The 20,731-nt window shown below is 45.0% G+C and overlaps 1 protein-coding gene across 5 annotated transcripts in view; it reads left to right on the plus strand.

The window, feature by feature from the left end:
• LOC139759067 (uncharacterized) overlaps nucleotides 1-20,731 on the plus strand; it is a 184,043-nt gene that overhangs the window by 112,867 nt on the left and 50,445 nt on the right. For 4 of the 5 annotated variants that reach the window (XM_071680997.1, XM_071680998.1, XM_071681000.1 and 1 more), the window contains one exon: nucleotides 3,628-7,629. In XM_071680997.1, coding sequence (XP_071537098.1) covers nucleotides 3,628-3,895 — 268 coding nt within the window. In that variant the 3' untranslated portion in view covers nucleotides 3,896-7,629. Of the gene's footprint in view, nucleotides 1-3,627; nucleotides 7,630-20,731 lie in introns of those variants that run through there. The other variant, XR_011714992.1, reaches the window with a different exon arrangement.

The following is a 20,731-nucleotide window of genomic DNA, read 5'->3' on the forward strand; positions in this document are numbered from 1 at the left end:
TAATGTCAGGTGGGTCGACCCATTGTGGTAGGAACGACCAGATCACGCGACGACTTATTGGCAGACGGGTCGTCGACCATACGACCATTAACCCCTGTATGTCAGGTGGGTCGTGCCGTGTTTCCGGTAACGACTTAGCCACATGACCTGCATGTCAGGTGGGTCGTACCAGGAACGACCTGGTCAAAAAGTCGTCCGCGTCAGGTCATGGTGAGATCTACGTAGGTACATAGACCACAGGTCCACACGAGGTGATCTTGCCTTAACACTACTTAAAAAAATTACTTAAAACAAAAGAGCATCTTGTGTGTTGTTGTTATTGTTGTTCTTGTAGCAGTTGTTGCTATATCTGCTGCTGTTGCTGTGGTACTTAACTGTTTCACTTCACTGTTGTGGTTATGCAATACCGTCTTGTATTGATTATTGCCCCCCAGTTAACGTCGGCCTTCTTCTTCTTCTCTCTTCTCTCTCTCTCTCTCTCTCTCTCTCTCTCTCTCTCTCTCTCTCTCTCTCTCTCTCTCTCTCTCTCTCTCTCTCGGGGATCTAGATTAACAGCCGGCAATTAGGTCCTTCTGAGTCAGGCTGCCAATTATTTCCAGCGACTCCATCAAGATGGCGTGCGGACAAGACCCGGCAGAGGATACGTTCCTGTTTCACTCTGCCGCCTGGAACGAACAGCCCCGTCCTTTTGCAGTGGACGATTCCCGGCGATTCTTGTCCTTTGAGACTCGTCTGGTCCTGGCCCTTAATCCAGTTAACTTTCCAGATCTGGTCCATCTCCGTAATTGAATTAGCTTTCCAGACTCTGTCCTTCCCTTTAATCCAGTTTATCCTTAGTTTCCAGACCTGGTCCTTCTCCATAACTTAGTTGATTTACCAGACCTGGTCCTCCTGAATCCAGTAAACTTTCCAGACCTGGTCTTTCTGAATCCAGTTAACTTTCCAGACCTAGTCTTTCTGAATCCAGTAAACTTTCCAGACCTGGTCTTTCTGAATCCAGTTAACTTTCCAGACCTAGTCTTTCTGAATCCAGTAAACTTTCCAGACCTGGTCTTTCTGAACCCAGTAAACTTTCCAGACCTGGTCTTTCTGAATCCAGTAAACTTTCCAGACCTGGTCTTTCTGAATCCAGTAAACTTTCCAGACCCGGTCTTTCTGAATCCAGTAAACTTTCCAGACCTGGTCTTTCTGAATCCAGTAAACTTTCCAGACCTGGTCTTTCTGAATCCAGTAAACTTTCCAGTCCTGGTCTTTCTGAATCCAGTAAACTTTCCAGACCTGGTCTTTGTGAATCCATTAAACTTTCCAGACCTGGTCTTTCTTAATCCAGTAAACTTTCCAGACCTGGTCTTTGTGAATCCAGTAAACTTTCCAGCCCTTGTCTTTCTGAATCCAGTAAACTTTCCAGCCCTGGTCTTTCTGAATCCAGTAAACTTTCCAGACATGGTCTTTCTGAATCCAGTTAACTTTCCAGACCTGGTTTGTCCTAATACATTTGACTTTCCAGACCTTATCCTTTCCCTAAACCAAATGAACTTTCCAGACCTTGTCTTTTTCCTTAGTCAAGTCAGCTTCCCAGACCTTTTGCATGAATTAGCACGTCAGGTAAGGATTAGGGTATCTTGAGTGTTTGGATTAGCACATCAGGTAAGGATTAGGGTATCTTGAGTGTTTGGATTAGCACATCAGGAAAGGATAAAGGTGTCTTGAGTGTTTGGATTGACTTATCAGGTGGAGAAGGAGTTCGCTTGAGTTCTTTGATTTTCACTAAAAGTAAACCTTGAAAATCTTCTTCATTTATGATCTGTTTAGCCAAAATATTCACCATGAATATTGTATTTAGTTCGAAACCATAGACTTCTAAACGTTGACTGTCAGGTTAGATAGACTGTCAAGATCACTGACACAAGATAACAAGAGACCATACACTCAGGTGTCATAAGATGTATGCGATGATAACATATGAACCTTTGATGGGCAGAGAATGGAGTTGATTCATCCCATAGAAATGGCTACATTCGCGTTGAATCATCTCCTTGAGACAGAGCCAGAGTAGCAACACCAGGATGAGAGAGAGAGAGAGAGAGAGAGAGAGAGAGAGAGAGAGAGAGAGAGAGAGAGAGAGAGAGAGCCAGTATAGCAACATCAGGATGAGAGAGGTGACCGGTTAAGGTCAGTGACTGGTCGGGAGTGAGCGCCCGTGGTGGCTCGTGTGTGAGCACAGATCTGCCTACGTACCTAGTAGATCTAGCTTCGTGGAAGACCGAGGTCCCTGCCTGGCTGTGGTCCTAAATTGACTGAGGTCCCTATGTGGCTGTGGTCCTAAGCTGATTTAGGTCCCTATGTGGCTGTGGTTCTAAGCTGACTGAGATCCCCACGTGGCTGTGGTCCTAAGCTGACTGAGGTCCCTGCCTAGCTTTGGTTCTAAGCTGACTGAGGTCCCTATGTGGCTGTGGTTCTAAGCTGACTGAGGTCCCTACGTGGCTGTGGTCCTAAACTGATTGAGGTCCCTACGTGGCTGTGGTTCTAAGCTGACTAAGGTCCCTATGTGGCTGTGGTCCTAAATTGACTGAGGTCCCTACGTGGCTGTGGTCCTAAGCTGATTGAGGTCCCTACGTGGCTGTGGTCCTAAGCTGACTGAGGTCCCTACGTGGCTGTGGTCCTAAGCTGACTGAGGTCCCTACGTGGCTGTGGTTCTAAGCTGACTGCGATCCCTGCTTAGCTGTGGTTCCAAGCTGACTGAAGTCCCTGCCTAGCTGTGGTTCCAAGCTGGCTGGGGTCCCTGCCTGTCTGTGCTCCTAAGCTGGCTGAGGTCCCTCATTGTCTGTCCATCTAAGCTGGCGCAGGTCGCTGGTTGGCTGTGATTCGAAGCGGACTAGGGTCCTTAGCTGACTGAACTCCTTTGCTTCCTGGGGTCCCTGGCTGGCTAGGCTCCCTGGCTGTCTCGGCTCCTTGGCTGGCTGGGGTCCTTAACTGACTGAACTCCCTTGCTACCTAGGGGTCCCTGGCTGACTGGGGTCCCTAACTGGCTGACTGGGGCCCCTGACTGGCTGGCTGAAGTCCATATGTGGCTGACTACTACTTCAGATAACTGAGGAGGAACGAGTCTCACTGGCCGAATGATTGTTCTCCCTGGCTCAAGTATCCTGGGCGGTGGTTGGTGAGGGAGTCGCAGCCTTGGGCCAATAGAGTGAATTATTGACGAGGAGGTCCACCAGAGCGGCTGCCTGTGACCTTGGCATATGTGAGGCTCGCCATTGATTCTTGTACTGCGGTATTTTGTCCTGTGACTCGCGGGGAACACACACACTCACAGCTCCCCCTCGACGCCTCCTCACTCCTGGTTGGTTCTCGAGTTAATGGCACAGAGTTACGTAGTCTCGATGTCCATCGGTAGATGTTTCTGTCTGATCGCGTACTTATGATACAAATCTGCGTCAGAGTATTGTATGGTGTATTTATGGCACACTTCGGCATCACAAATCAACCTTTTTCCTAAAGTGAATAAAGATGTATTTCACCTAGTTATATACACACAAGTATACCATCTGTTCTGTTTCGTACATATAGTCTGTTTCGCACACTGTTGCTCTCTTTTTTATCTCGTTTCTTTTTTCTTCCTTTCAGTCACAGCAGTACACCGGCCAACGGATCATGCAGCGACAACAGCAGCGACGAGGAGGTGGACCATCTGCAGCAGGAGCACCAGCAGCAGCAGGAGCAGCAGAAGCACCAGCAGCAGCAGCAGCAAGAGGGACCGTCATCAGTGAGGACAGAGATCAGCAAGGAGGCGCTACAGGAAATCGAGGCTTTCAAGCGGCTTATTGCGCGCTACTTCGCCACACATCCCCGTCATGACAGCATTACCTCCCACTCGCCCGAGATCCTCCTGTAGAGGGCCAAGATTTTTTTTACGGAGAGAGAGAGAGAGAGAGAGACGGAAAGAGAGATAGAGAAAGAGCTTCTTCCACTCGTCTCACTAAGGCGCTGCCTGCCGCAGGTTAGCTAACGAAGCCCTGTAGTTGGCCAGTAGCTCAACTCTGGCAGTAGAGTGGTTGAAGGGAACCCATCTCATGGGCTAGTAGGAGAGTTCCTGTCGTAGTTTATTAAGATAGCCCCTTCCGTAGCCCTGTCGTAGGCTCCTTTAGTAAGGCAATAGACGTAGCCTCTGGCCTGTGACACACAAACCGATTTAGAGTATCTGCAAGGGAGTTGTAGAGAAGGGTCAGAGTGTGGTAGAGTTCAGGGATTCTCCAGCTGATTGGTTCGCTGGGTGTCACGGAGGTGACAGTAAGAGTACTTGGGAGTGATTGGCCACAACCACAGTATATCTGAGTATGTGGCTACAGGTGTAGGATGTATGAGAGACGAGTTGCAGGTATGTTAGTGAGTGATGACAGGTGTGGTATATGAGGGACGAGTTGTAGGTATGTTAATGAATGATGACAGGTGTAGTATATGAGGGACGAGTTATAGGTACGGTAGTGAGTGGTTACAGGTGTGGTAAATGAAGGGACGAGTTATAGCTACGGAAGTGAGTGATCATAGGTGTGGTATATCTGAAGGACGAGTTACAGGTACAAGAGTGAGTGGTGACAGATGTGGTATATATGTATATATATATATATATATATATATATATATATATATATATATATATATATATATATATATATATATATATATATATATGAGGGACGAGTTACAGGTAACAGTATAGTTCAGTAAAAGGCTGGAGAGTTTATGAATGCCAGCGAGGGACTGGGGGCGTCATTGATTACAAGCAGGTATGATATGTGTTATTCCATGCGTCAGTTACAGTCCCGGTAGACTCGGAGAGATGGATGGATGAACTGGTGTCGACAATTACTTTCGTGTATATTTCTGCCCGAACCACGACGGATTTAGTTTATGCCATGATGAATTGCGACAGAAATGCTACATTTCAGCGACGCGTTATCGTTGCACTGAGGATAGATAGCTTTAGGGGCTCAATGTGAATGGAGAATGACGTCGAGGGAAGTTGGGGTGCTCCGCTGGGAGTGGGCATGGTAGCGAATGGAATTATGACGGGTGAAGTGAACCATAGGGTGGGTAAGGGAGCAAAGGTTTGCAATGAGGAGTGTGTGGAGGGAGAGGTCTCTCTCTCTATCTATCTGTGGGTAAATATGGGAATGTTTGATGGATGCAGTCGTCCCAACGGTGTTATTGTGTGGATGTAAGTCTTGGGCCTCAGTGGTCACAGGTGAACGGCAGGATAGTCTGTGGGGATTGGCTATAGATGGTGGGTTCTGATGTCGGTAAATTATGCATGACAGCTTTAGATTGGATGCTGTGCAAGTGAGGCCATACATAGTTCGTTTGTTCCTGACGCTACCTCGCTAAGACGGGAAAGGGAATCATGTGTGTGTGTGTGTGATGAGTCAATGTTAGTATGAAGAGAAACTACTTAGCTACTTACTCGCCTACTTACGAGTACCTACGACGCGAAAGAGACTTTGAATTGATATCAATATTTTTATCGTATATCTGATTATTTATCCCGTATGTTTATAAACGACTGACTCCATAGAAAATGTGCAATGATCATGAAGGTGATGTTAAGCTCAATGTCCAGAGAGAGACAATCGAAATCTCCTTAACCTGGAGATGGGAGGCTTAAGCTGGTGTCTGATGAATACCCTGCATAACACGTGAATCTCACCTTCCTTGGGAATCAACCCCCCTCGCGTGCAGATGGCGTCTAGTCTCTCATTCCTCGCAGTATGGGAAATATGGTCTAGCCCTTTCTCAGACGAGATTTGGGCTAGCTCTTTCCCTTATCAGGGCCAGGGACTCAGGGGTAGCTAATCCTCACCTCCCGTGAAGTAAGGGGAGAGAGCATTTCCACCAGCTGATGCCAGTCAGCACTCTCCTCAGACGTGGGACTTGGAAGACAGACAGGTACAGTATATAAGTGTCAGTCCATTTTATCGTAGTTATCCCTCAGTGTACATCTGAAGCCGTGTCTCCCGATGTTCATATGTACGTCGTTCGAAAAAGCGAGTCTGTGTTGTGACTGGGTAACTCTGGTAATTAAAGCAAACGTTTTCCATATTTGTTACTTTGCGGTCCAATGGTTTAGCGTACCGGCCTACCACCTGGTAAGGCAGGGTTCGAATCCCTAACGCCCTTAGGTCCATTGTTATCATACTCTGTGTTAGTTCTAGGTATAAAGTAAAAATCATTTGTGTATATTATAGGTGTAATAGTTCCTAGTCTTGTGGCTGGGGAGTAAGGAGTCTGGCTGCTGGGCAGGCAAACTTGGCAGATCCTTCCGTTTGGTGTGCGGCAAGGTAGTTGACTTCGTCCATCGGTTTTTTTCTTTTCTTTTCTTTCGGGCTGCGCATTTCCCAAACTTCAGCCACAGTTTCATGGATCACAAAGCTGAAGAAAAATGGTGATTGTATGAATGATACAGCTGGTAATGGACATCATTTTAACCAACCTTGATTCATGATGTTGTCAAATGAACGATTTATTTTACCCCTTCTCAAAATGTTTACCCCGTGAACTAGGAGGTACAACCTCTTGGACCTTTAACCTGACCCTAAAAGAGGCAAATCAAAGGTCAAACCATCTTAGGCAAAGGTCGTACCGTGGTGCCCAAGGAGTTTCGGAAATTGGTCAAGGTATTGCCCAAGGAAAACGATGTTAAAACTTAATTTCTAAAAATATTTTTCAAAGATAGAAGAAATATAGTGTGAGGTTATCTAATGGTCCAGTAATGGAGTTAACTGATGGACCAGTGACGGCGTTAACTGATGGTCCAATAAGGAAGTTAACTGATGGTTGAGTGAGGAAGTTAACTAATGGTCCAGTAAGTTAACTAACGGTCTGGTAAGGAAGTTAACTAATGGTCCAGTAATTTAACTAATGGGCTAGTAAGAAAGTTAACTGAAGGTCCAGTAAGAATGTTAAATGAAGGTTAAGTGAGGAAGTTAATTAATGGTCCAGTGAGGAAGTTTATTGAAGGTCCAGTGAGGAAGTTAACTGATGGTCTAAGAAGGAAGTCAACTGACGGTCCAGTAAGGAAGTTAACTGATGGTCCAAGAAGAAAGTTAATTGATGGACCGTCAGTTATAAAAGAAACCAAGAGTTCATTTAAAGGATGACTCATGTATCTGTCAAGTGTGTGTGTACACGCTGTCAAGATGTTGTTGTCTTGACCTAGAGATTGTCATGGCAGAGGAAGCTGTCAAGTCATGGAGGCCGTTATCACTACGTCAGAGATTGACGTTGTCAGACATACATGTCAGGACGCTGTCAAGCGTGTGTCATGCCATAGGCTCTGTCACGCCTGAAAGGTGTCTAAACAAGACAGAAAGAATCGAAAGCTGTCATGTCGCGACCCTCAAGACCTTGAATCTTATATTTCATATATTTTATGATTTTCAAGATGAACATCGTGAGGTGTAGGGGGAGAGACGCATCCTCAGGGGAAACAGGAGTGGGTCTCATGGGGGATGAGGCAGACTCCAGGAGTGAGTTGTGGAGGGTAGGATGGACCCTGGGAGCGAGCTGTGAGGTGGACCCCAGGAGCATGAGTGGGCTATAGGGGTTGTGGGGTGGACCCCCTTGTGCACCAGGGGGGGGGGTAGGGAGGAGGGAGGGCTGGCAGGGGTGGGTGTGAGTGAGACGGATCCGAGCGAGCGAGCGGTTTGTCTGTCGAAACACACGAGGGTTCTGACGTAACAGCTAGAAAGGGGGGGGGGGCCACGGAGTACCTCAGAGCTTATCAGTGACGTCATTTCCTGGGGACTTTCCTAGCCTTATGGTTTCGTCTGGTACACCCGACTCTAGTTACTATGAGATCAGGTAGTGTTGAATCGTCTTTTTAAAGCATTCAGGTACTACCAGATCCACCCTTGTATAGATGGGAGTTGTAGATATGGATGTCATATGCCAGGTATATGCCTGATTTATTTACCATAAGAAAGGCCACTGTAGTGATACGGAGTTCTGATGTAAGTGTAATAGTACAGAGACGTTAACCTTAGAGTTTGGAATCAATGAGATTTCGTAGATATGAAATATGGATGTCTTTTCGACTCGATCTTGTCCAGCCTAGTATGGAGGAAATACTCCCCTCTGAATTATTTGGAGATTTGACGCCCAGAAGGGTTCCATGTTATGCATTCCTCAATGTGAAATAATCATTATTTTGTGATATCTCGGACTCCATTGTCAGTGTCAACTTCAGGAGATACTTTGAAGGTGAACCGAAACATCACGAAACTGGTGATCATAAGAATTACGTGGGTCCAGCGCACTGAGCCGTGAGGTGAACATCAGTTTCGCGAGGCGCGGAGGTTCCGAAATGGTGGATGTACCGTCCAGCGGAGGTGTGTGTGTGTGTGTGTGTGGAGTGGCGGGTGTCGGGGCTTCGAACGTGCATCATGTGTGTTGCTGGTCAGTCGGGATATAATAAGCGCGGGATGATCTGTGAGTCACGCCAGGCGGCAGCGACGGAGGGAGGAGGTGGTGGTAGGTGGGGGCTGGGCTGTTGGACTCCCTCCTCTCCCTTCCCCCAAGGAACCGCCAGCCACCCTAACACTCCTCCCACAATGCACTGGACTCCTCACTCACTTCACCCTCCTCCTCCTCCCTTACCCCAGACCATCACACGCCCACTGTACCTCTCCTCTTCCCCCCCAACGTGACTTAGTAATTCGGTCCGGCCACCTGAGACCTCACGACTCCACCAGACGCATGTATGTACCTTAAGGTCTGCAACCACTGATGCGGACGGCCCCGCCCGACGGCCAAGCATACTCGTGGTGCGGCAGTGCGGGGGAGTGGAGAGAGGGAGGGAGGTGGGTGGGTGAAGATCGTGCTCGTCTGAGACTTTACATGTTTCAGATACGTGGATGAAGGGCGACACTTGAGCTTTCTCCTCCCAGGTTTTAAGAAACTGAACTGACCTACTTCTGTCTGGTTCTGCTTGCTTTTTTCCTACTTGTACTACCTGCATGTTTCTTCTGGTTTTTTTTAAGTTTATAATTTGCCCAGCTCTCCAGCCACCACCGCCTCACTCCCACGGCGAACCCTCCAAGCTTTGGGATCGGGTGAGTGTGTCCGACTTCGCACACTTCCTCATGAGAGATTCTAAACCCCCTTACACTGGTACTGATGTACGAAGTAGATTGTGCTGCCGCTTGGCTACTTGTCAGTTATCGCTGGATGAAGGGATGTACAAAGCTAAACTAAAACGTAAATTGTCTCTGAATGGGTAGGTAGGAGCGGGTTGGGTAGAATAAGTTGAGCGGCAGCAGCAGTGCCCGCCATCGTTCAGCTAGTATGAGGTTTACAACGAACGCTGGGTGGACACCTTCTCTTCCTGTACCGTCAAGATATGTATATGTTCGGAGTCGATATCCTACCTGGAAATACCAATTAGAATGTATATTTTTATGTATATTGTAGATTTGTAACCAATAAGGAGTATACAGAAGTCACTAAATGAAAAGGATTGAGGGTGGGGAAAATATTGCGGGGAGACAATATGGCACAAGCAGCCATCGCCGAGTCGGTCTTTTAGAGCAAGACCTGCCTGCCCACACCTAAACCTTCCCTCCCCCTCACACTTAACTTCGCCCACACCAGAGGTTAACACGTGAAGCAACCTGTTCCCCCCTGTGTGTCTGTCATATGTCAGTTATTTGTTTTGCTTTTGAAAAGGGTGGATTTTTTTTTTCTTTTTACCTCAGAACACTGCTCGCAATGTCATGGATTGTGCCAGACCTGTAGTTGGAATGTTAGAGTTTTACTAAAATGCCACATCCTCGCCCAGGAGCACTTGCTACAGCTGTTCTTGGTAGGTAGTGTGCATGTGTCGTTGTGACTTAGAACACCTGTGTGTAAGTGATGGTGTGTGTGTGTGTGTGAGGCAATTCGAGATGGTTGTAGTTGTTCAGTGTTACCCTCCAGCTGTACATGTGACTTTCATAAGGCAGGTATATATATATATATATATATATATATATATATATATATATATATATATATATATATATATATATATATAATATCACTAGAGGCAACGTATAATCTTCCAAAATATGACTTAGATGTAGTATACTAATAATAGTCGATGGGTCAACTGCACCTACTGACTTATTAGTCCAGCACTCAAACTGTTTTGCACAAAAAGAATATACACATATATTGTGTAGTTTAGAAATGTAATTTAGAAAGTAGTATTTTAGTATTTATTTTTGTAAACAGATGTACATGTATTTACTAAATGAAAATACAAAGAGGCTACTTTAGATTAAGGTATTAGCATTAAGAGAACAGTTTCTTTTCACAATATTTTTGTCATTACATCATAAGTAAATATTTCTATTTTTAATCAATAAGATGTTTTTACTTCTTTCTACCTGCTTTGATTGTTAGAATGTCATATCAGCAGTGGTTGTTAAAGTATTTTGATGTAACAGTTCTTCGAGGTTGTATCACGTTCATTGGACGGGAAGAAAACAGCCTTTCGAAAACCCGAAGGAACCTATCTTTCCCACCTCCTTCGTCGGGTATTTCCCCGCACTTGCAAGCGGTCTATGAGCAGCGTCCCAAATGTTGTTAGGCTGTTACATATATATTACTGGGGACTAGAGTTGATACGAGATATAACACGTTGCATACGACCAGGTAGCGTAAAGCACTGGGTTTGTGAAGGGGTTTTTTTGTGGTTTATATCTTATATTCGCGAGGGTCTGACTTAGTAGTGAATGTAGGGAGTTTACAGAACACACCCGCGTTGCGCACTGAGCCACTCCTCCCTTCACGGCGGAGTAAAGAAACTTTTAAGTTTAACATGGCGGGTTAACTTATGATCAGTTAACCTCTTAAAATAGATGTTTGTAGGATTTTACGTCAGTTTTCTTGGCATCATTCATGACATGTGGCAGGACATGGTTCTAATAATGTAAATGCTCTCTGGCTGGCTGGGTTGTTTAGGCGTGAAGCCTATCAATAACTAGGGGGGGTCATTACAGACGTCAACTACGTATCGCAACATCAGTTAGCCGAAAAATATTTGATAACGCCTTCAGATGTGAACGCTAATTCTAAACTCAACGTGTACTTTCACTATGCATAAAGTTCGTTGTGAAATGTGAAGATGTCTTTCCTCGTTGACTGAGGCATCACTAAGATAGGTAAGTTTATGAAAATATTTCATTAAACGATGAAAATATAATTTACTGTGATTATTATTGTTATTATTATTATTATTATTATTATTATTATTGTTATTATTATTATTATTATTATTGTTGTTAGTAGTTGTAGTAGTAGTAGTATTGTTGTTATTATTATTATTATTATTATTATTATTATTATTATTGTTAGTAGTAGTAGTAGTATTGTTATTATTATTATTATTATTATTATTATTATTATTATTGTTAGTAGTAGTAGTAGTATTGTTATTATTATTATTATTATTATTATTATTATTGTTATTATTATTATTATTATTATTGTTGTTAGTAGTTGTAGTAGTAGTAGTATTGTTGTTATTATTATTATTATTATTATTGTTATTATTATTATTATTGTTGGAGTAGTAGTATTGTTATTATTATTATTATTATTATTATTATTATTGTTAGTAGTAGTAGTAGTATTGTTATTATTATTATTATTATTATTATTGTTGTTGTTGTTGTTGTTGTTGATGTTGTTAGTGGTGGTATTATAAAGTCTGGACACCAAGATGGGAAGGCAACCTCCAGCAACTCCCTTCCCCACTCCCTTCAATCTACAAGCATGGAAAAAGCAACAGGAGTGTGTGTGTGTGTGTGTGTGTGTGTGTGTGTGTTGTGCATAACGTAACACGAGAGCTGGTTTCACATCGGGAGAATTATAATGAATGAGACAGGCTGTTCCCTGACAAATATTCGAATTGGCGTTACGTTTATGGATGAAGAAATGTTTAGTAAGCCTTTCATCATATGATGTATTGAACCAAAATTAGATAGAGCAGCTATGATGGAACTCTGAATTTATATAAAGAGCTAAGCCACAAAAGGAGAGGCTAAGAGCTACAAATCTGTCCACTATGGTCGAGAGAGAGAGAGAGAGAGAGAGAGAGGCACACCCAGTGACCTGACTGTAACCCCTCACGTTTTTAAATCAGTTGGACGACCCCCACAGCGAACAGTAGTCCATGAGATGCAATAATACCAGGATACTCAAATGGCCATAACTAAAAGATAGGCAACGAGATCGTTTGGGTAGGACGTAAAGAAGCATTCTTTTTTTTTTTTTAGTTTAAAGGTGTTGGGACAGATTTAATAGTGAAAGTGTTAGTCCCGGCGGTATCAAGATGTTGAAGAGGCTACTTAATGGCATGGAAAGTTCAAGACATGGGACCCTGTAACGGGTATAAAACACTATCCCTCTAGTGTGCAATTAGGTGTTTCCACACACACACACACACACACACACCCTGCTACTGGTGGTTTGGGCAATGGCCCGGAAGCCACTTGCTTCCTTCCTTCCTTCCTTAGTGCGTCCAGCTGACCTTTAAGAACGTTCATATACACAAATAACAGTTGCTTTTACTCACCTCGTTCCCAACAGCCCATGATACGTACCCGAGACTGTCTGTCTATAGTCAACAGGGTCTGCCATACATACACAGTCACCAGGGTTTTCCATACACTCTAGTGCCATGGAATTCTAAAGGGAATAACAAGGCTTTCTCTGGGAGGAGGTACCTGTTGTGTGATGAAGTGTTGAATGGCATGGGAAGTGTGTGTGTGTGTGATGCTCACTGGTTGTCTTGACTGTTGAATTTCACTCTTTGTCTCCGCTGCGATGCCTCTACGTCAGTCCATCACGTCAGAATTTATCTCTTGGAGGTTGATTTATGTTCATGCGGGAATACTTAGAGGGAAATTGCTCATCTAATTCTCCAAAGAATCCGTTTAGGGCTTCGATAATGCAGAGTCCACACGACACACCAAAACATCTCGTTGACACAGGGCTTGTAACAAGCTAAAGTCGACCCAGCCACCTGGGCCGTCTCATGAATCTATAAATGTTTATGTACGGTCACGAACGAAAGTTGAGCCGACATGCCATCTCTCCCCCAGCTACTGCAGCGCCATCTGAGCTATGTATACTCCTCGCTCGCTTCTGTTATGTGCTACTACAGAAGAGTTAGTATATAGGTTCCTGAATGCATTTTCCTTACAGATCCTAACTGAATCCAAATTCAACACAATCTTCATTCTGAGGCTGATGAACGAACTGGAACTACCTCGTTTGTGTAATTTGAAAAACCTGTTATACATATATATATATATATATATATATATATATATATATATATATATATATATATATATATATATGTATATATATATATATATATATATATGTATATATATATATATATATATATATATATATATATATATATATATATATATATATATATATATATAAAGTGATGTCCAAAGAATATGTATACATCACATCCATGATACGAAGCTCCGGACTTTACCCCGAGATAATCTGTTCAGTGTCACACACACACACGGCACGATCATCACCTGGTCAACATACAATGTGTTTGGTTATGGCAACACACACATGGACGCTTCTCAAGGTTTAGGGTCGACAGATATCATCCACCGTGATCGAAGTCGTGAAGGAAATCGCGTGTTTGGATCCCTGCTTCCGACGTACCGACTGATTGCAGTGGCCTTGTGTATATGGGGAAAATATTACACACCATTCGTCTTGTTAATATTCGTTCATACGTAATGGGAATTGGAAATGGGGCCGATGGTTTGACTCTCCAGCGGAAATCAGTACGTAGGGAAAATGGCACGAGTCAGACGTAAAGATCGCTGCTCGTTCATGACAGGAAACAAATGCATCACTCAGTGGTGGGTTGGGGGAACCAGGCCAAAGTGGAGGGGCGACGAAGGACGAGGCACCGCAGTGAACGACCGCAGGCCATTGTATGTGGCCAGGAGGAGGTCATATGGGGGACCTGTCATAACACCGCTGATAGGTCTTCACGCAATATGCCTCCTTTGGTGCCAGGTCAGCTTCTGTATGACTGGCTGCTGAAGTACACATTACCGCGATGAAAGTCGACGACGACGGCGCGCGCGCGTCATCCCACAACACACTTTTCCCTGAAAGAGATGCAAGTCGGCTGCTCCTCCTCCTTCAGATTCATCAGACTTATCAAAAGTCTTTCAGTGACTTCAAAATACCAGCTTCGGTCTCAAAAATTTTGATGCCGTTGTTGAAGCCATGCAAGATAAAAAGACTTCAAAAACTTCAGCAAAAAAAAAAAAGGTATTGCTGTCTCAAGTTCAATCATTCGCGGGGCAAGATGACATTCTAGATATTGTAAACAGTCTGTTGACGTCTCCAGCAACATGTCCAGAGTATCGTGAGATCCAGTGACTTAGTGCTTGACTGGCATTTGCATGACGCGACCGACAGATGACACTCAGTTCCTTCAGCTGGGAGACGGAAAAGAAAACTCTACGAGTCTGTCTTTCAGGGTTTTATATACTTCCCAGTCAGGCCAGAGAAGGAAAGATAACAGTACTTATTCCTAGTCAAAGAGCATTAGCGACCTTCAGTGTACGAGGCTGCGGTATCTTTACCCACAAGATTCGACCAAAGTCCAAGATTAAAAGATGTACTTCGTGAGATCATTGTACTTCGTGAGATCATTCTGATTGCCTAACATGCATAGCCTTATAACGACAAGATATACTTTACTCACACCGTCGTAGCTATGGCTCCGGCATTCCTCTGTACGTCGATCTCAACATCTTGGAAGAAAGATGAGAGATACATTTCTCTCGCCTTCTCTCATAAGTTGCAAAGCGTCCCACATGTTGATTTCCTTTCAGGCGTCGCACAATGTCAGGAAGCTGGTCAAGTGTGAGAATTGTCTTCAAATAAACCCACAGACGTTGAATAGCATTTTGTCGTTTCGCTTCGACATCAACAGACCCCCAGGTGTGCCACCCTCAGGAGGAAGGGCCATCAGCAGGTCCACCTTGCGTAACAACAGTTTTAGGAGAAGACCTAGGTGTATCAGCCAGGTCCTCACTACCAGCCAGGTCCTTGCTACCAGCCAGGTCCTTGCTACCAGCCAGGTCCTTGCTACCAGCCAGGTCCTCACTCCCAGCCAGGTCCTCACTACTAGCCAAGTCCTTGCTACCAGCCAGGTCCTTGCTACCAGCCAAGTCCTCACTCCCAGCCAGGTCCTCACTACAAGCCAGGATCACCTTCAGGAGGAGGGGCCGCCAACAGGTCCACCATGCGTAACACCAGCTTTCAGAAGGAGGCCCATCAACAGACCCTGGTATGTCACCTTCAGAAAGAGGCCCATCAGCGGGTCCCGATGCATCACGCTGAGCAGAGGATTCACCTGTAGGTGCCAGAGAACCAGCACTAATTCCTCCATCTTCATCTGCCTCCCCTCCACTCCACCTGCTCCACTCGTAAGCTTTAAGATGATGAAGACGAGGGTGATTCGATAATTGTTTCTCATACAACTTGCTTCTGCCACATCAAACCCAATGATTATGTAATCAATAAAGAAATATACACAACATTTACACCTTCATTTTTGCTGGAGAATAGACCCGTTTTGTGCCGGATGCCATTTCCAGCGTAAAAGAGTCACGGGATAAGACACTACTACGTTCTCCCTGCGATGCTGGTTGACGATAGTGATTTGCATAAAGTGAAAAAGCATTTTTCTGTGCGAGTGAGATGGACAACCCACCCACCCCCGTTTTGCTCGTGGACCTTGGGCAAGTGCCCCATTCTTGTTTATCATCGACCCCAATCGTGGGCAGTGCTGGTGACTCATTACCTGTACTTGGCCTACCTCCCATTCACAACAAGACGACGGATTCACGAGAATCACGTAACCAAATCAAGGAAGGATATTGACGTCGATCCACCAACTTGTCGCTCCTAGTTTGGTATAGAAACCGCGGGACTTGACAGTCAACCATGAACATCAAGGAGGAGGGAATGTCATCTTCAAAGATGAGTAGCCTTTCTTCCGTCGAGGCAGCAACCACGCCACGGTGTTGGGAGACCTTTTGCAACACATGACATCTTGAGCAACATACGAACGAAGGAGCAAAAAGTGGACGAGTGGGTTCTACCTTGTGGTCGCTGGATGTGGGCGTAAGGGCCGGCAGAACTGGTGGACGACTCGCAAGCAGCAAATGCGTCTGCATTCGAGATAAAGTCTTTTCGTGCTGTCCAAACGCTGCTCTTTAACAACAATGCCCCCGACACACAGTCGACTCCGTGCAAAAAGCGGAGCTCCCACACACGCAACTCAGTGAGTTGAGGGGACTGGTGCCAAGCACTCAGTGGTTTGGAGGATTTAGACTAACTTTCTAAGGCATGATGTGAACCCAGACGAGAGGATATATAGGCTATTGAATATCGAGTGGGGTTCGTTCACCTATGAGGTCATTAAGCAGATGACACAAGATTAGTTAAGGGAGCATTCGGGTCGTTCTCCCAAGTGCGCTTAGAACCTCATCAGCTCCCCCAGTCCGGCGACGACCAGAGACGTGCAGATTAGATTAGATTTTGTTGCCGCTATCAGCCGCTTGTCTATTGTGCATCCCACGTTCATGTTGTGAGCGGTTGCGCCAAAGGATTACAGAGGTCACGGAGGGTTTTCCCTGTATACAGAAAACTCTAACTACATGCAAGAAGTGGTTACAGTCTTATAAGTTCAGGTACCTTGTCATCAACATCATGATGACGTGCTATTTCCATCAAGGTTTTGTTTAGACTCGTCTCTAAAAGGGTGAATAAATTCTTCACAATCTAAGACTCACTGGTTTAGTGTGTGTGTGTGTTCGCATTTTTAGCTATAAACTTCGCAGGTCATCTCCAGGTAAACTGAAGTGCCAAGCTTCAGCCCAGTTGTAATATCTTGTAGTCTACAGTCTCTGTTAGTCTCCGAACATAATGCTTTATTTGACACATTTTATTGTGATGAAAAATGAATCTGCCAACGTCTATATGCACTTGTCTACTCGTTTCACATAAACCTGTTACCTCTTTCCTCATTACGGTCTGTGGACTTCAAATTGACAACGAAGAGTTTGTCTCCAACAGCCTCTTGTTCCAGTACAAGTTTGTTTAAAGAATCATATTTGTATCATGTTCTTGAAGACATATATGAAGGGGATTCCACAACATTTTAGTATGAATCCTTTTACCGATGATGCTCTTATATCTGTCTCTGAATTCAGACTGTCTGAGGATTCCACAACATTTTAGTATGAATCCTTTTACCGATGATGCTCGAATATCTGTCTCTGAATTCAGACTCTCAGAGGATTCCACAACATTTTAGTATGAATCCTTTTACCGATGATGCTCGAATGTCTGTCTCTGAATTCAGACTCTCAGAGTATTCCACAACATTTTAGGATGAATCCTTTTACCGATGATGCTCGAATGTCTGTCTCTGAATTCGGACTCTCAGACAAGTCGTGGGTGTGGTGTCTGTAAACACGAGAGCTGTGAGTATGGCGTACTATTGCGGTTGCAGGGTAGATGCCCAGTTGTTTTATTCCAGCATTCATATCTATTAGCATTAGACTGGATCACAACGGCAGCACATCTAGTAGAGTTCTATCCATGGCAGAGTTGAGGAAGCCGTCGATACCGATGCTCTATGTTGTGTTATTTCCTGTCAGGAGGTTCTTCATGTGGCCAAGGGGACTGGTGTGGTGTTGAAGGTGAAGACTGCCAGGAATCAATTTCATACGTGGATTGGTACGAGTGGTGATGTCATAGGGAGTGCCCTTCTCAGGGAGGCGGGGGAAGTGGTTTTGTGTCCTGAAGTTGTACAACTGATGTGTGTTCAGAACCTGGTGCGCCCACGTGAAGGAAAGCAAGAGCCGGGCCCAGAACCTTATATAGACGCCAGGTATGTCATATCTGGGCAGTCCTAACGCCGGCACCATATTCGGGGTTGTACCCCTACAACAGCAGCTGAGAGCTATGAGCTTTTTAACTGTACATTGTCGGTTTTCGTTCTTGTACAGCAGTACGCGGGAGTGAGGTAGGAAGGAGACGTGGGTAATGACGTTCGTCTTTCGTTTTCGAATGTTGATGTTTCGTTCCTACAACAATCAATTCTTCCAGCGAACACTGGTTTTCCCTGCAGACCTGATAAGGGCGAGGATGTGACAAGCTTTGTGTGCGTGTGCGTGTGTGTGTGTGTGTGTGTTTATCATATGGTCACAGTCAGGTGTTGTGTGAAGAAGAATATAATCATCATCATAAATAATTGTGAGAAATCTTGTAATTATCTGGGAAAGATTTTAATTAGGCATTTATCGGCACACTGAACAACGTGGGACCTAACACTCTACCTTGGGGAATGCCATGGCTTTCATCTCACTCTCGTAACCTTGAAACAATACAACAGACTTTCTGTTGCCGAGATACCCGATGTAACCCAGTGAAAAGTAGTACGTCGACGCCATATGGAGTGTGCAGGAACTCGTCCGTCAAGTTAAATGAGGTGATGCACGTATATGGTATGAGGCAGGAGAGATGTTGTGAAGTTGAAGTTTTCTCATCTTGTGATTTAACACGTTAAAAGAGAAGTGGTCTGCTTTACACCATTGGTCGGGAATGTTTCACACATCCAAACCGGAGTTCATTATTACAACCTCCTTAGCCCCATTACTTTAATGGAGTACATAGACTAGCGTTGAATCCTCTGTGATTACGAGTTGTGTGTTACGGGGACAGAGAGTTTTGCACTCGTGTTGCCCCGTCTCTTAACCATGTATATATGTACTGTCATTTACTTATTTGTCTGTACACACACACACACACACACACACACACACACACACACACACACACACACACACACATGCACATAACCCGCCAGCCTAAGCCAATGTTTCGCTGCCTGTGCTCTGCTTTTACAACAACAGGACACAAACTGCATCAGACAAGGTTGTACTTCTAACTGCCTCTCTCATGGCAATACTGTCACCATAACAACACTTAATGTCAACATCTACCTCAGTGGCCTAAGACTTAAGCCGGGGATTCGTCATGAACTCTGTATACAAAGGCAATGCATCTATCTTTTGTTTCTCGATCGTATTCCATGAGTACAGCGGCTCACGCCTCAGCGGCATCGGTAGAAGTTGGATTAATGAGCTTCAGTCGTCGCCAGGCTGAATGCGCCACCAGCACAACCCTTCCCCTGTAAGGAGGAAGGGTCGCCATCTATGGTCAGCCGTGAGAAACGTGATCGACGTGTATGTCTGGGATCCTCAGAGCCACCACACGCTGCAATCTCGGCAAGATCGCTGTGGAGAGTCGGTGGTGAGGTGGACCCAGTCTGTCAGTGAGGGTAGAGACCAGTCTGTTAGCAGCGTGTCTGCTAGTGAGGCAGACTTGTTTGTTGGCTGGCAGTCTGTCTGTTGGTGAGGCAGACTCGCCTGTTGGCAGCCTGATGGTGAGGCAGATGGCACTGTTGGCAGCCTGATGGTGAGGCAGATGGCACTGTTGGTAACATGATGATGAAGCGGACTCGCCTGTTGGCAGCCTGATGGTGAGGCAGATGGCACTGTTGGCAGCCTGATGATGAGGCGGACTAGACTGTTGGCAGCCTGATGGTGAGGCAGATGGCACTGTTGGTAACCTGATGATGAAGCGGACTAGACTGTTGGCAGCCCTTACCTATTGAAACCCCTCAAGAAATCTTAAATATAACCTTATCCTTACTAAACCAGGCACCCATTTCATCGACCAAAGATAAGATGAACAGCTGGGCTGACTGTGGACCGAATGCCGCGATTAGGATTCGAACCCATACGCACTCAACCCTGCGCGGCCCGTGAGTTCCTCACGGTCTGAATCTATCATTCCTTAAGACATCTATCTATTTTACGGCAGCTGAAGATGAAATGCGTGAAATGGATTGAGTGGTTTACCTTTCTAACGCAGGAGCAGCGAATATTTATTGTGGTGGCATTCCAACTCACGCTGTGGGCGGTGGCGCACAAAAGCAAGCAGGATGCACAAAAGGGCTGGGGTCTGGGGCCTCAGTGATTGGAATACTGCGCATTGCATGTTTATGTTGGAGGTGGGAGGGAGGGAGGGATGTTAACTAGGACTGGGTAGCACTGAAAGAATAATTTACTGATTTACGTTGTAAATGAAGTTTGCAAAGGTTAAGCAACAATGGGTTATGTAACAATATATATATAAGAGTGAGTGCTCAAATTACAGAGGTATAAGTTTGTTGAGTATTCCTGGTAAATTATATGGGAGGGTATTGATCGAGAGGGTGAAGGCATGTACAGAGCATCAGATTGGGGAAGAGCAGTGCGGTTTCAGAAGTGGTAGAGGATGTGTGGATCAGGTGTTTGCTTTGAAGAATGTATGTGAGAAATACTTAGAAAAGCAAATGGATTTGTATGTAGCATTTATGGATCTGGAGAAGGCATATGATAGAGTTGATAGAGATGCTCTGTGGAAGGTATTAAGAATATATGGTGTGGGAGGCAAGTTGTTAGAAGCAGTGAAAAGTTTTTATCGAGGATGTAAGGCATGTGTACGTGTAGGAAGAGAGGAAAGTGATTGGTTCTCAGTGAATGTAGGTTTGCGGCAGGGGTGTGTGATG

The sequence above is a fragment of the Panulirus ornatus genome, chromosome 32 (genome assembly GCF_036320965.1).
Source record: "Panulirus ornatus isolate Po-2019 chromosome 32, ASM3632096v1, whole genome shotgun sequence".
Classification (NCBI taxonomy): Eukaryota; Metazoa; Arthropoda; class Malacostraca; order Decapoda; family Palinuridae; genus Panulirus; species Panulirus ornatus.